The sequence below is a fragment of the Diadema setosum genome, chromosome 1 (assembly GCF_964275005.1).
Source record: "Diadema setosum chromosome 1, eeDiaSeto1, whole genome shotgun sequence".
In the NCBI taxonomy this organism is placed as follows: Eukaryota; Metazoa; Echinodermata; class Echinoidea; order Diadematoida; family Diadematidae; genus Diadema; species Diadema setosum.
Window position 1 is genome coordinate 42,026,057 of NC_092685.1, and position 14,658 is coordinate 42,040,714.

At 41.0% G+C, this 14,658-nt stretch overlaps 1 protein-coding gene across 1 annotated transcript in view; it reads left to right on the forward strand.

Moving 5' to 3' along the window:
• Positions 1-14,658, forward strand: part of LOC140230753 (uncharacterized) — a 44,774-nt gene extending 30,116 nt beyond the window's left edge. Inside the window, exons 7-18 of the mRNA XM_072310893.1 lie at positions 750-904; positions 2,939-3,091; positions 3,662-3,769; positions 5,728-5,895; positions 7,773-7,984; positions 9,051-9,159; positions 9,649-10,528; positions 11,191-11,438; positions 12,031-12,118; positions 12,672-12,960; positions 13,627-13,684; positions 14,521-14,658. Of these exons, the coding sequence (XP_072166994.1) occupies positions 750-904; positions 2,939-3,091; positions 3,662-3,769; positions 5,728-5,895; positions 7,773-7,984; positions 9,051-9,159; positions 9,649-10,528; positions 11,191-11,438; positions 12,031-12,118; positions 12,672-12,960; positions 13,627-13,684; positions 14,521-14,658 (2,606 nt within the window). The remainder of the gene's footprint in view (positions 1-749; positions 905-2,938; positions 3,092-3,661; positions 3,770-5,727; positions 5,896-7,772; positions 7,985-9,050; positions 9,160-9,648; positions 10,529-11,190; positions 11,439-12,030; positions 12,119-12,671; positions 12,961-13,626; positions 13,685-14,520) is intronic.

The window sequence follows — 14,658 nt, forward strand, 5'->3', positions numbered from 1 at the left end:
CCCCAGCGACGATATGGTAGACATATCCTTATCTATTATTATCTATTATCTATATTGTATTATCATCAATCCTAAATTTCATCGTAAATCTCCATGCAAGTTTTAGTGTGTGCGTGGATTTGTGTGTACATGAATGCATGTATGTGGGTGTGTGGGTGTGTGTGTGTGTGCATGTGTGTGTGCATGTGTGTGTGGGATAATCTAGTTTATTTTCATGATGATAAAATGAGTTTGATTAATTTTAGTATATCAAATCAGTCTTTCATGTATCATCAATTTCTAAATGTGTTATGATTACAGTTTTATTACCATCCTACTGTGGTATAATGAATTTTGTAAATGGTATGTGTCACAGTATCTGTGTTTCCAAATATTTGGTTACTCAATGTCAATTCCAGTTTTAAAGCACACAAAGTAAATTAAAACAACGTCAAATACCAATGATGGAAAAGGTATGCTCTGTCATATAGACTTCAGAAGTTTTGTGAATCATGGTCTTATAACCTTAGAATGTGTCTTCTTTTTTTTTTTTCTTATTCGAAAATAGTCCAGTGGAGTATTTTCTAATGGTGCATCTTGTCAAAAATTATTATTTTTTGATTGTGATCTGATTCTGTGATGTGAAGATGTAATCTGACTTGATATTCATCTGGCTTTCGTGAAGTTTCTTCTGGTTTCGAGATTTGAAGTGAATGAGTGATATTTCTTATACATAATAATGATGAGGGTATACTCACGTCTCCCTGCAGTGAATGGAATGGATAGTAAGATCGAGGGTCAAGGGTCATCCATGCCCCACCCCCTCCTCAATGGTCACCCAGAGCCCTCCCTGCCGGGCCTCATGGGCGCACTGACCCAGGAGGATGACCAGTCGGTCAAGCCGGCCAAAGACCAAGTCATCATGGTAACCACATATCCTTAATACATCCCTTTTTGTTTATTATGGCTTTATAGGTTTCCTTCGTTCCTAGTTAGTCTCCTTTTCTAGACCCTAATGTTGCTAGAATGTGCCAGCGCTCAATTCTTAATCCACTTTGTGTCATATATTGTAGTGAATAGTGTTCCTTGTTTTGTATGATTTGATGAACTGTCTTACTTTCTTGTGAAACATATTCCTCCATATCCACTTTCATAATATGCACTTTGATATAATTGAAATTGTGTATTTTAAAAAACAAGAAAAAAATATCAAAGTTATATTTCATAAGCTTTTTTTTCCTTTCCTGTACTTGATTTAGTACTTTGTGCATTATACTTATATGTGTGTGGTGTTTCATTCCTTGTATTTATGAAAGAATGGATAAATAGATAAAGAGGAAATATAGATAGAAAGGAAGATACGCATAGCTATTGGGAGAGAGGGATACACTTACACACAAATAGCAGCAAAGTTACATTTCATTGAACCTAACCTACTCATAGTCATGTGTAATGATTCAAGGCATTTTGCTATGTTATGGAGTATGACTTTATGATCTGCAGGCATCATAGTCACACAGAAAGTGAACATACAAAATGTACTGTATGTTAGAGAGAGAGAAAAAAGAACGGAAGTCGGAGCTATGTTTACATGATCGTGACTTCATAAAAAACTCCTAAATTAAAGGAGTATGAAAATTTGGCATTGACAGGCAGTCTGTGTACATACCTGTCAAGTCGTGTGATCATATTGAAAGTGATATGGACAGTGCCAAGATGCGTATAGTAGTGTTAGCCAGAATGACTGGCTTCTGTATAGAGAGGAGACAAGTTGACCTGTTTGGGCGGCATATTTGTACAGACATAACTCATGTCGGCAGGGCAAACTTGGGGAGAAATATTCCCCCAAAGATATGAACGTTGTTGGCTTTGTTGACAGTTTCAACATGCATCGGTGCAAAGTTCTATGAGGACAGATCATTTCACGCTTTCAGTGTACATTGCATTGCAATCTATATTTTCTCTTCCCCTTCAGGAAGTTCTTTTGTAGAGTTGAAATAGTACAATGTATGTCCTTAAAGGGTTATAGAGTTCATTGTCGTAAATCTTTCTGTCGTGATCAAGTGTGCAATATGCCATGGCAAAAAACAACATAGATTTCTTCCTTTTATTGGTTGCGATATTGTTTTTGCTCTTTTCAAACACGTACGATGTGGTGGTGTTTGTCAGTCTGTCAGCTAACGGTCAACTTAAGTGCCACTTTCTACTTACATCAATTCAATTTTGTAGCATTGATGTAATATGCATTAAAAATATATGTAGTCTTGCACAAAATTTTACTGATTTAATAATTTCTGAAAGGACACATTTGCAGAGATATTTGAATGCAGATATATGCTTATCCAGTCAAGTTGGGTAATATTTATAACACATACCTCTTTGCTGTCAAAGTAATATTGGCTGTCCTATTTGTTTACAGTTGAAGTTGAGTGGGTGAAGAATTACATGTGTCAGGCAGAGTACAAACTCACTTCAGCATGTAGTGCATTGCAAACAGTTGGTTTTCAGTCATGATCAGTTTAGAAGTGAATCAGTTCCAGGCTTTTTATCTTTTGGGAGAGTAAAAATATTCTGCTCGGCAGTGGACAACATTAAAAACCTGAGGACAAGAATTGCATGTGATGTTTATATTGTTGCCAGAGTATTTGGCCTGATTATATTTCTCTTTCCAAAGAATGTGAACATTATATTTCTGTTTTATCCATAATTTGAAGATTGACAAAGTGTAATCACTCAAAATTGAACTTAGCACTTATAGTTGTATAAATAGATGATTTTGAAACACATACTATTATGTGAGATGATAATAAAATAATTTGTAATGATTTACAAAATTTAGAAATGAAATTTTATAGAAAAAATAGTATAACATTGAAAATGTAGGACTGTTGTAAGTCATCCAAATGTTCAGTAAGCTCCTATTTTATGCATTGTTTATTTGAATTTTTTCCTTTGGCAGAGCATGACAGAAATGGGGTCAAAGGGTGTGCTGCAACATGGCGTGGATGTGCGGCGGACACAGCAATCCAAGGAAAAGAGCCCTCGTGGGGCCATCCGCCCCCAACCTGTCAGGGCCACGGGAGATGCCTGGGGGAACGGCAACCCTCTAGCTGTAAGTGTGCTCTATGTCTTTGCTGTGTTCATCTCCCCCCACCCCCCCCCCCCCCAACACGTTATGCATCCTTCACTACAAGGAGATGGCCTCCAGTTGAACCACCCTCTGGTTGGCCCATTTCACACCAAGATACGAGATGGCATGCAATTTCATGGGCTGATGATTATCTCTTATATGTGACATGGGCTGTCAGGAACATGAAGTTGTTAATAAGCCATGCAAGCAAAGATGAGATGTTGCATGATACATGAAGGAGAGAATACAAGGTGTACTTGTACACAGATGGTGAAGATGAAAAATATATGAAGAGTATAGCAACATTTACATTTATTTGTTTTGAAAGTTTCTTTGTTATGAAGTTGTTGTTTTTTTTTTGGGGGGGGGGGCGGAGCTAGGTGGTATGTTTATGTTGATTGTTGCTACTGTGTTTAGCTCTGTAATTTATAATGCTCACTTAAGTCAAAAGGTTAGCATTCCAATGCTCTAGAGTATATTGGTGGTGGCACCGATTCCTCTGTACTTGCATTTGAGTTTCTTCGAATGTTTTATATCCTTTGTCATTCCCAGAATTCCAAATCTCCACTGAGGGACACTCTGTCAATGACTGTGGAGGAAAAGCTTCAGAGTCTCCTTGACTCCCCCACACCGGGCGGCCTGGTGAATGGACACCAAGAGGTAGGCCTGGCCTCCTGATTCTTTCACACACACACACACATGACACCCTAACAAACAAACCGACCAAAAGTAATAAATCTGCCGTTCTGTGTCAACCATTCTGATCTGATCATGTGATTTAGAGTCCCTGAGATGCATTCTCACTGTTGGGAGTATCTCTCTGTATTACACAAGCCTACTGGTGAGAAAGGTTTTGATATGGCAGTGCTCCATACTGCCTTCAAATTGATATGACTTTGTTTGCTGTTCAAAATGTTTTTTGTTCAAGGGTGATCATGAAAAGGGACCTCTTGCATTCAACCTTCCGGGTCCTTTACACAGTATTCTTTTGCAACTCTTACATGCATTTCGTAGCAGCTATATGACAGTGTTTGGTATTGGACTAGTGTGTATCATTTGGAAGTTGATTTGATGATGGGAGGAGCCATTGTTGCTCAGTGGTTAAGACCAAGGGCTCTCAAATGTTAGGTCCATGGTTCAAGGCCCCTAGTAGCAATTGCAGCAGCAGCAGGTGTACTCTTAGGCAAAGCACATTATCCTTATTGCCTAGTTCTTCAGAGGGGACCTGTATTCAGCCATCGGTCCAATAGTTGCTCACTCATAAGTGTTTAAATACTTCATTAGTAGCTATGTTTGATAAAAGCAAAAGAAAAATGAGCATACAAGAGTGTTTTCTGTTTGATATGGTGTGCTGAAGAATGGTTGATACATAGACTTTCACTACTAAAATTCACTTCCCAGAGAGAAAAAAGGAAAGATGAATAAACAGCTTCATCCAGTCATCACTCGGTGAAGAATACTTTGTGCATAATCAAAATGATGTGACTAGTAAACAAAGATTTAGTGGTAGAAGGCTTCACAGTGCACCATGTATTCTTTGACAGATATGTATGTGGCTGTGAAAAGGGCCTACCCACTCCTGACATTTTGTCAGGCATGTTCTTGCCATTTTCAAGAAAAGGGTACAACTGTAGGCCCTTTTCAGGACCACATACATACCCCAGAAAGAATATATGGTGCACTGTGAAGTCTTCTACCACTCAATGTTCTACCACCTTGGGAACCTTCAAAGATTTCATTGACAAAGAGATTTCTACATTCATTCTAGGTGTGCTTAGCTTTAATTCAGCTTGTCATGTTATGATGGAATTTTCACATTGCGACCCCTGCGTGAACTCTTTTAACACCTGCGCCAACCTCTGGCTCTGGGTTCAGAGCTGTGGTATTAGATATCGGTATCAAATCCCATCCGCAGCCTGAGGATCAGTCCTTTGTAGGGGCGATAAGATCTACTTAACGTCAACAAAAGTTTATGGGACTAACTGCCCAGTCATGCAAGAAATGCATTGTGCAATAGCATTGGCATGAATAAGTGGGACTCAAAAAAGAGGTCTGTAAAAAGAGAAATTGCTCAGTATTCATACAAATTTGTGATCCTTGTTTGTACACACTCACCCAGCTGTCAATTGTACAATCTGTATATTCAGCGCTGCCTAGCAGTTGTTGTACAGTTGCTTAAAAAAAAAGTTTGAATGTTTATTCTGTTAAGAAATAAACATGTTAATGCCTTTACACACATACATGTATGTTCATTTATGGAGACAGGAGAGAAAGAGAGAAAGGGAGAGAGAGAGAGAGAGCGTGAGAGAGAGAGGGCAGGTGAATCATGCATCAGAAAGAGTTTGAAGGAAATTTGTTACTTATTGTACTGATTAACCCTTTCAAGACCACAAACTCAAAACACCATTGAAATTGTACACAATCATGTTGCTGTTGGTACTGAAGGAGTTAATGTGGTACGCGTTTGGTGTCACAGTAACCCAGTCTTTAGAATGTGTTTTGCTTGTGAGCATTCAAAATTGGCATACTAAAAGCAGTTGTAGTACCTGTCATGGACTCGTATATGGTACTCGAGTGGATAAGTTATCAATCCTATTTTTTTTCTTTTCATCCAACAGACGAAATTTGACGACGGAGAGCTGCTGGAGCTGCCGCCGCCGAACTTCCGCGATGTGACGGACGAGGACGAGAACGGAGAGGAGGAGGCCAAACTCCAGGCCATGCTGGAGGACCCGGACAAGTTTGACTACCCCAAGGACTGGGACAGATATATCTCGGGATACGTGGTGAGCTCCTGGGTGTCTTATTTCTCTAGAATGTTGCAAACACTGAGGCAGATATGAACAGAGTCAGAGACACATTGCATAGATACACATTCACAGACAGATTAAAATTCAGTTAAACTAGAATAGTCTGAGTCATCCAATGTAGCCTGAAGGACCCGGACAAGTTTGACTACCCCAAGGACTGGGACAGATACATCTCTGGATATGTGGTGAGCTTCTGGGTGTTGCATTCCTCCAGAGGGTCACAAACTCTGGAGGCACGAGCAGATTCAGAGACATATGACATAGATACACTGAGAAAGATACACCTATGCGGGGATAACGTACACCAAACGCTGATGGAAAGACACAGAACCAGACACATGTACAAATATGCTGAGGAAGACACACGTGGGAAGAAGATAACATATACACCTAACGCTAATGAAAAACACACTCTGAGGGGCAAACATAAGCAGAATCACAGACACATATGCAAATATAAACAGGAATATATACATGTATGAGATGATAATGTACTCCAAACACTAATTGAAAAACATTCACGTGTACAGACACATATACATACAACATGCACCAAGGAAGATACACTTGTGCTGGGTTGACGTACAGTAACGTGTACACTAAACACTCATGAAAACATACTCACCGATGCAGACCATTGATACAAGCAGACACACATGTGTAAACCTACACATTGATAGCCTAGACATAGACACAGACTCAAATAAATACCGAAAAACAAAATACTGACATATACATACACATATACACATACACATGCACAGACATCTTATGACAGATATGCAAACATAGGCAGGAAAAAGTGCAGAATTCACTCTGAAAAAAAAAAGAAAAATACCTGGAATAAATCAAGTGAAATTTACAAGCTGTCAAATGCAGGCAGTAAGGAATGCAGAGGACATAAGCACATTACTTAACATGGGTCACCGAGAATTTTGATACATGAAGCACATTGCGCATGTTGTGCAATTCATTATGCCTGTAGGTTGTCTGTCATCAACGTCTGAGGTCAAGCAAAGGTCACGCTCAGCTGTACGTGCTGTACCCGTGAGTTACAGAGAGAGAAAGAAAAATAGAGAGTAAAGGGAGAGAGAGAAGGAGAATCTAACTGATATAAACAGTTTGGATAGTAACCTTTATTTATTATCATGTTTGGGGCTGTCATAAAGTGGTATGTGCTCCACATGAGTGCACCGTACAAGGTCTTACTGTAGATTGGTGTGCACAAATATAGACCCATGTGCAATGAAGCACAAGAAAACAGACTCAGATGATGCAGATTTATGGGTTGCAAACATGTACCCCGGCACTCATGCATGCAATGAAGCATGGAGCTCTAGACATGGATGAGGGCACACATCGCATGACATCGCTTCATGATCCTCCCAGATGTTTAAGATCATCCGATTGTAGATTGTATATTGTTCCAAAAATGAAGAAATCATGGGGGATCGGTCATTTGCACATGCTGGACCTTACCTGTGGAATCAGTTGCCTCACGTTGTCCGTTAGATATCAAATATTGATTGCTTTAAAGTTGCCCTCAAGACTCATTTGTTTATAACTGCTTTCCAGTAGAATTAAGTACATATGTATTTCTTAATTTTCATTGTTATTGTTCCATTTACTTTCATGTACATGTGTGTGTAATGATTTTTGTATTTCATACTTGTAATTCACTTTTTCTCACTGCTCCTTGAGCACATTAATCATGTGGAATTGACGCATTATAAGTACCTTGTATTATTATCTTTATTATTATTCTCAAGAATCAAGACTCATTGATGAATGCAAGGAAGAATTATTTTGTCGACACAGAATTTTTTCAAAGATAATTCTACCTCCTCTTCCAGCCGTCCAATACAGCGGAGAAGAAAGAGGGTCCTCGCGCCCAGGCTCTGTTGGACAGACCGCCCACCGCCACCACGCCCCCTCCCGGCAGCTCCGCCCCTTCGTCCATCATGAACCGTCCTGCCCCGTTCTTTCACGGTCCGTCCTCGCACCACATGGGTCCTGCTCTGACCGCAACTCAGACTACGCAAGACATGCCCAGCTTCACAAACGAGTATGAAAAATATTCCACGTTTGTATTATTCCAACTGTGAAATGCATCACATCGACTTTATGTTACCCGTGATAATTAGCAATTATTGAATTATCAACTAGACATATCGATACATATCAACCTATCACTACGAATTGTAAAATTCAAATCAAATTTTTCCATTGCAGTTTTCTAATTGAGCAGACTTTCCAGGCTTAAAGTGACTGTACAGTACTGGTCGCAGTGGGGATTCATGTTTTTAACATTCCTAAGTGAGATAATGAGAAATCTCTTGTGAAATATGAAAGAGCATGTAATTTTAAGAAGGATTCAATGTTTATTTGATGAAAATTGGTTTTCAAATGGCTGAGATATCTAAAAAAGTGATAATAATAAAAGGCAACAGGCCACGCCTTTTATTAGGATCTCTTTGTTTCACCTTGTTTTGGGATATCTCGGCCATTTCAAAACCGGTTTTCATCAAACAAACTTTCGATACCACTTAGAATTGCATGCTCTTTGACATTTCATAGAGTGGTTTCTGAATATCTCACAAAACGTTAAAAGCTAAATCCTCACCTCAACCAGAACTGTACACACCCTTTAATCTACCAGATTTCATTCATTTGTCTCTTTAATTCTTTTTTTTTTCATGATATTGATGGATATGATTGTAAATGTAATAAAGATTTGTATTACTTTCTTCTAGCTCCTATCATACTCAGTGAAAATTTTAGGAAATGATTATCTTGGTTTATTCAAATTAGATATTCTTGTGTCATTTTTTTTTTTTAATTTCATCTGATTGACAGTTGGTGGTATTGTAACTGATTTATCTACATGGAATGCAATTTGTCAGTCAGTTGCAATTTTCATGGTGTTTCTTGAAGCGTATGTTTCCTAAACCTTAGAACTTTTAACTTTTTGTTTGTTTTCTTTTTTTTTTTTCTTCATTTGATTAGAGCTGTATGTGATGGTAAACTTTGACTCCTTCTTGTTTTTACCTTTATTTGAGGTGAGCTCTGTACAATGGTAGAGAATTGTTCATGTGGCATTTCAATTTATGATTTGTTTTTGGTTCCAGCAGAAGACCCCAGCCAATCAGCAAGAAGCTGCCAGAGAGCTATGGTAACATGTCAGGTGTCGTCTATGGGGAAGAGCCAACCGGCTCCCAGGCAAATCTTTCACACACATGGGTGAGTGGAAAATGCATATAAGCAAAAATCTGTGGAACATATTACATTATACTATAATCCCTGTTTTCAGAAAAAGCATTTTTGCAGAGGTCCTTTGCATTTTGCAATTTATTGTTTGAACCAAGGGTGGTCAGATAGGGGAACATATTGTGGGCAAAATCAAAGTTTTGGGCATTAATCTTTTCTGGCAGTAAAAAATAAATTGTTTGTCAGCATCAGAGACATGGCCTTTCATATATTGGCACTAAACCAAATACTGCAAAGTCCATGGAAATAACAAAGTCCAGAATTTTGGTTTCAGATTTAAGCTGTTGATTACGTTTATTGACACTGTGCTTTGTGAGTCCCATGTTGAGGATGTCAGAACAATATCAAACTTACTAAGTCCTGACCTAATAGATGTTTTGAGAGTACCAAGTGTTCCCATGCAGGAGACTTTCTCAGTAGCATATTTACGTTGCATATTTTTGTTCTCATTGCTTTTTTCAGTCTCCTCCATACCGGTCTGCAGCAGATGGGCAGAGAGAGCGCCACCTGCCCACGTACCAGGACCACATTCAGCGACACTCACCGCCCATGTACAGGAAGATCCAGATGCAGGGCCAGAGCCCGCCGACGAGCGGGTACGAGTCGCGAGGCCACAGCTCCCCCAAGACCATGCCTCGCACCCAGGGCTTCCAGCGCTACTTCCCCCAGCAGCCACGCGTCCAGTTCGCTCCCGACGCTGGGTTTCACGAAGAGTACGGCAGCCCGGGGGACAGGTCCCAGGCCTTCATGTCGCAGAGTCTCCCGCAGCCGCTTGACGATCCGACGAGATCGCGGCCGCAGTTTCACGGCCGGCCCGGTCAGAACACTGCCTTTGTGCCGATCCGTGCCTCCAACAACCCCCTGTATCAAATGATGCCGCCTGCCAGCACACCCAGCGAGAAATCTCTCTTTGCATTGCAGCTGGGACAGCCCCGATATCCGGATGAATATGACTACAGTTTGCCCTACAGTGAGAGTTCGTCCCGGTCCCACACGCCGCCCCTTCCCCCTCTCTCGCCAGACATTACCCCTCCAGAGACCCCACCCGAATCCCCCATTGTGCTCAAGAAGAACAGATCCTCCAGCATCTGGGTCACCAATAACCACATGTCACCACTCAACAGCCAGAGGAACAGGGGAGATATGCTTGGGAAGCCTCGCAAGGGACAGGTCAATCGCAGCCACAGTGCCAACTACAAGCTGGGCGACTCCCGCTCACCGCTCAGGAAAAGCGGCGGCAAGGGGCGGCGGAAGATGAAGCACGGATCCCGGAATAGCAGCAGGGCAAGCAGCGTGGCGGGCAAGGAGAGCAGGAGGTCAAGTGGATCTAGCAGAGACAGAGGTACGACAGAGACCAGGGATGGTACTAGCAGCCTTCATTCTACAGAAGCCCCACCCTTTCAAAGTTGCTACAATTACAACTTTTCCTCTGATGGCTTTTGCCACTTTTGCCACAAAAGTCGCAAGTCTGGAGTGCAGATCATTGCAAATCATTGCATTACACTTAAACATTGCTCTGGGCCAACCTCATGATGAATTTGACACTATGCAAGGAAAATGTTCAAATACAAATGTATGTTGACGATTGTCATATGACAACTTCACAAGTGTAGGGATGAGTCATTAGATGAATAAAGAAATCAATATTTCATGCAGTAAAAAGCAATTTTTGTTGCAAACATTCCTGCATATACTGATGAATGCACTTATGTTGAGGTTCGAAAAATTAGGGTTTTAGAATAATATCTTGTGGGTGTATATGCAACACATACATTTGTAGAGTAATCCTCCATGTCTGTTAATAGTGGCATACATCCAATGTTTGGATGTTGGATTGGCTACAAAAATAATGGGTGATAACAAGTCTTTGGTGGTCTCCATTGAAAGAAACTGACCCTGCTTAGATAATATCCACTTTAAAACCCTTGATCTCCATTCCCATCTAATGAGACTAACACACCTAAGAAAAGAGAAATAATATCTGTCATATTTTTGTTCCTGCAGCCTTACCATCCCTTCCACTGAAACAACTTGAGGAGCAGACAGAGGCATCAGACAGCGAGGCAGTGGCGGATGACCGCACGCCCCGGGATGCGGTCGCTGCTGACGACGAGCGGGATGAGGAGTCACCCAGAGGGGCACGGTCGAGGTCACGGTCACCGTCGACAACGGGTGGGAGGGACTCCCAGAATGTGGATGCCATCCGGGGTCAGCTGATGGCACTTGAGAACATGTACAAGGATATCCTACAGGTTAGCCCCAATCATTTTAACCCGTCGATGACGGACTGATTTTGCTGTAACACGCATTTCCCATAGACACCTGCCCGAGTATGCTCGGGACTTGTCTTCAACTGGTTAAGGGTCTTGACTTTGTGTGTGTCCATTCCAGCAAGAAGTTCATCCACTCACTAAATGCTCATGAACAGATTCTGATGTTGAGGGACACCAGACATACTCTAAAAAGGCACATCAATGATGACTCGTTACCGTTTTGGTGGATGCTCAGCCCTTTTTATAGTTTCTAAACAAATAACTCCAAATCCAGATGAATATGCACACTCTGCAAGTTGCCATGACATTGTTATATCGCTGGTTATACAGACTTAAGTGATTCTTTTCATCTACTCAAACTAGGTTTATCTTCTATTAATTGTTTCTATCTCACTGGTAGCAACATACTGAAAGGATGTCCTAAGAGAATGCAAAGTGAATGTATGTTGCATCGAACAAGTGTTCTGGCTCCTGCAGTTTTCATATGTTGGGCAATTTCCGATATCCACCAAGAACCTACTTATATACCTCATCATCACATATTGCTGTTCTTGAATATTCCTACTCACAGGTGATTGGATCGAACAAAGTGACAAAGGAGAGCCCAAGACATATCCCCAAGGTCGCCGTCCCCACCGGCGCCCTCAGCAAACCAAGACGTGAGTCACTTTTGAGCTTCTCAGTTTTTGACTCCACTGTATTTTGTTTTTGTCTTGTAATATGTGATGGAATTTGATCGAGATTCGCCCACACCTGATAAGGCACTGTCTCAGTTGATTTATTTAAGATCTCTCCTGCGGTGCAAATCTTTTATAAGGGTTAGTATGCCACAGCACAAATTTTCATATTGGTATCTGTATTAATGTCCAGTCGCTAGAAAAGGACTGCACATGTCAGTCTTAGCTTTTGATTGTTGTGTGAATTCATAATGATTTTATTTTGTATTGTAATGTTTGGTGAGTGTATTTTGATCAAGAGAACAAACTGTTTTGAGTACTTCGGTGGTCTTTGTAGTTTCGAATGTTTTTTTTTTTTTCTCCAACATTCTGTCAATTGCAGGTTGCTTGTACAATTAACTAATTATTTGATCCTGATCTTTTGGATGTTACATTACTTTTCTCAAATTTCTCACAGCAATACACTTGTATGTTTGCATATATGTGTATCTATAGATGCATCCATGTGAAACTGATTTTTGCATTCTCTACCTAGATTCCAAAGCCTCCTCCAAACAAAGGGAGCGCGACATCAAGACAGTCAACAAGCGCTTCTCCAGGGTGGAGTCGCATGTGGTCACCCTGGCGCGCAGCGTGGCACACCTCTCCTCGGAGCTGAGGTCGCAGAATGCCCTCATCCGGGAAATTGAGTCGCTAAGGCTGGAGGTCAATCAACTCAAGGACATTGCGTACCTAAGCCACGAGCTGTCCGCATCAACGCGCAGCCTCGCTCGACCTTTTGTCCCCCAGTGTGCAAATCCACAGAAGATCAAGAAGCTGACTAGGTGAGGAGAAGGAGAAGGGGAAGGAAGATGATGGGAAAGAGGAGGAGGGAGAGGGGGAGGAGGAGAAGGGGGAAGAAGAAGAGGAGGAAGTGAGGGAGAGGAAAGAGGAGGGGAAGAGGGGAGGATCAGGAGGAGGAGGAGGAGAATGGTGGGGGAGGAGGATGAAGAGGAGGAGAAGGAGAGGCTAAAGTTACACAAGAATAGTTCTTTCCACTGCTATGAAAATCAACCTCTTGATATGGAATACATGTAGCAAATAAGATGACTTTCAGACAATTTTTTGTTCTCATTTCAACGTATTTCATTGGGTATACTTTCATGATGAATGCTAAACCCCATTCACTAGTTCTCTATCACTGTCATCACAATCAGTTTGTGCAAAAGGGCCTTATGAAGATATTGCATCATTTAAACATGGTCAAGTCTGAAGGCAGTGATGAACAACCGACCTAAAAATTGGCATTCAATGAAAATCTTCATCCATTTATGAGAAATATGAGTTTGTTACCTTGCAGGTGCCTCTTTTGTGTCATTGTATAAGTCACAAAAGGGAATTGGTAATCATGTGGCATGAATTCATTGTCTGCAGTGAGTGGGCTGCTTTTTTATGTACAAGTGGTAGGATTTATAATGATGTCTTGTTCTTGTTTTTTTTCCCATTTGTAGATTCTTTGGAGAAGAGCCACCGCTACTCTCATTGTTCCTCGAAGACCTTGGATATGAGGTGAGGGAAGAAGAAATCTCACTTTGTCTAATTTTTCTTAGGTTGCTGATTTCATTAGGATATAAAAAATCTTTTGTATGGATCATTGATGCCTCTTGGAAGAAAAAACTAAACAATGTTAGGAGACACTTAGAATGAACCAGTCGATCTTTCCCAACAACTTAGTTCAACTTTTACATTTCTTTTTCTATTACAACTGAATTCTCAAAGCATTTAATGCCAGGAAAACTTTTTCTGTCAATGCCATATTTACCCTTAGTATTGGATGGGCATGTGTGTCTAGAAACTAGCTGCCAAGGAATAGAGGTTGCATACTCCCATTAACCTGTTGAGGACAAATCCTGAGCATACTCGGGCAGGTGTCTGTGGGAGATGTGTGTTGTAGGAAAATCAAATCGTCCTCTATGGGGTAAACTGTGTGGTGTCACCATGGCCGTTCCGTTGGACTGAGGCACACTGTTACTCCAGAGTGGGCTAACTCCGGTACAGTTAGATCAAATTTGGATAGGTTTAGCGCATGCTAATGAAAAACCCCTGCAAGTTACAGCCAAGTGTCGTCGCACAAGAAGGGCTGGGTGAGAATGAGATAGAAAACTATGTCAATCAGGAATGAGGACTTACTTCTCTCAACAGAAATGGGTACCAAAGTCTAGTGTATGAAATTGCAAGCATTGTAAGCCACGAAGAGCAAACAAAAAAAGATAAGAAGTGAGTGAGATTTAGAAACGAAGATATATTGAGTAAATGAGGATAGCCTGATTGACATATGACTTTACTTCAGCTTCACTCGATTTTGAGCTCGATCTGATTCACTGATAATCTGCTTGTTGCTTCAGAAATACTTGCCCAAGTTTGAGAAAGCCGGCATCACCATGATGGAGATGCCATATGTCAGCGAGGAGAAGCTAGAGACGATCGGCATTCCCATCGGACCCAGGTTACGCATCATGCAAGAGGCACAAATCATGATCTGA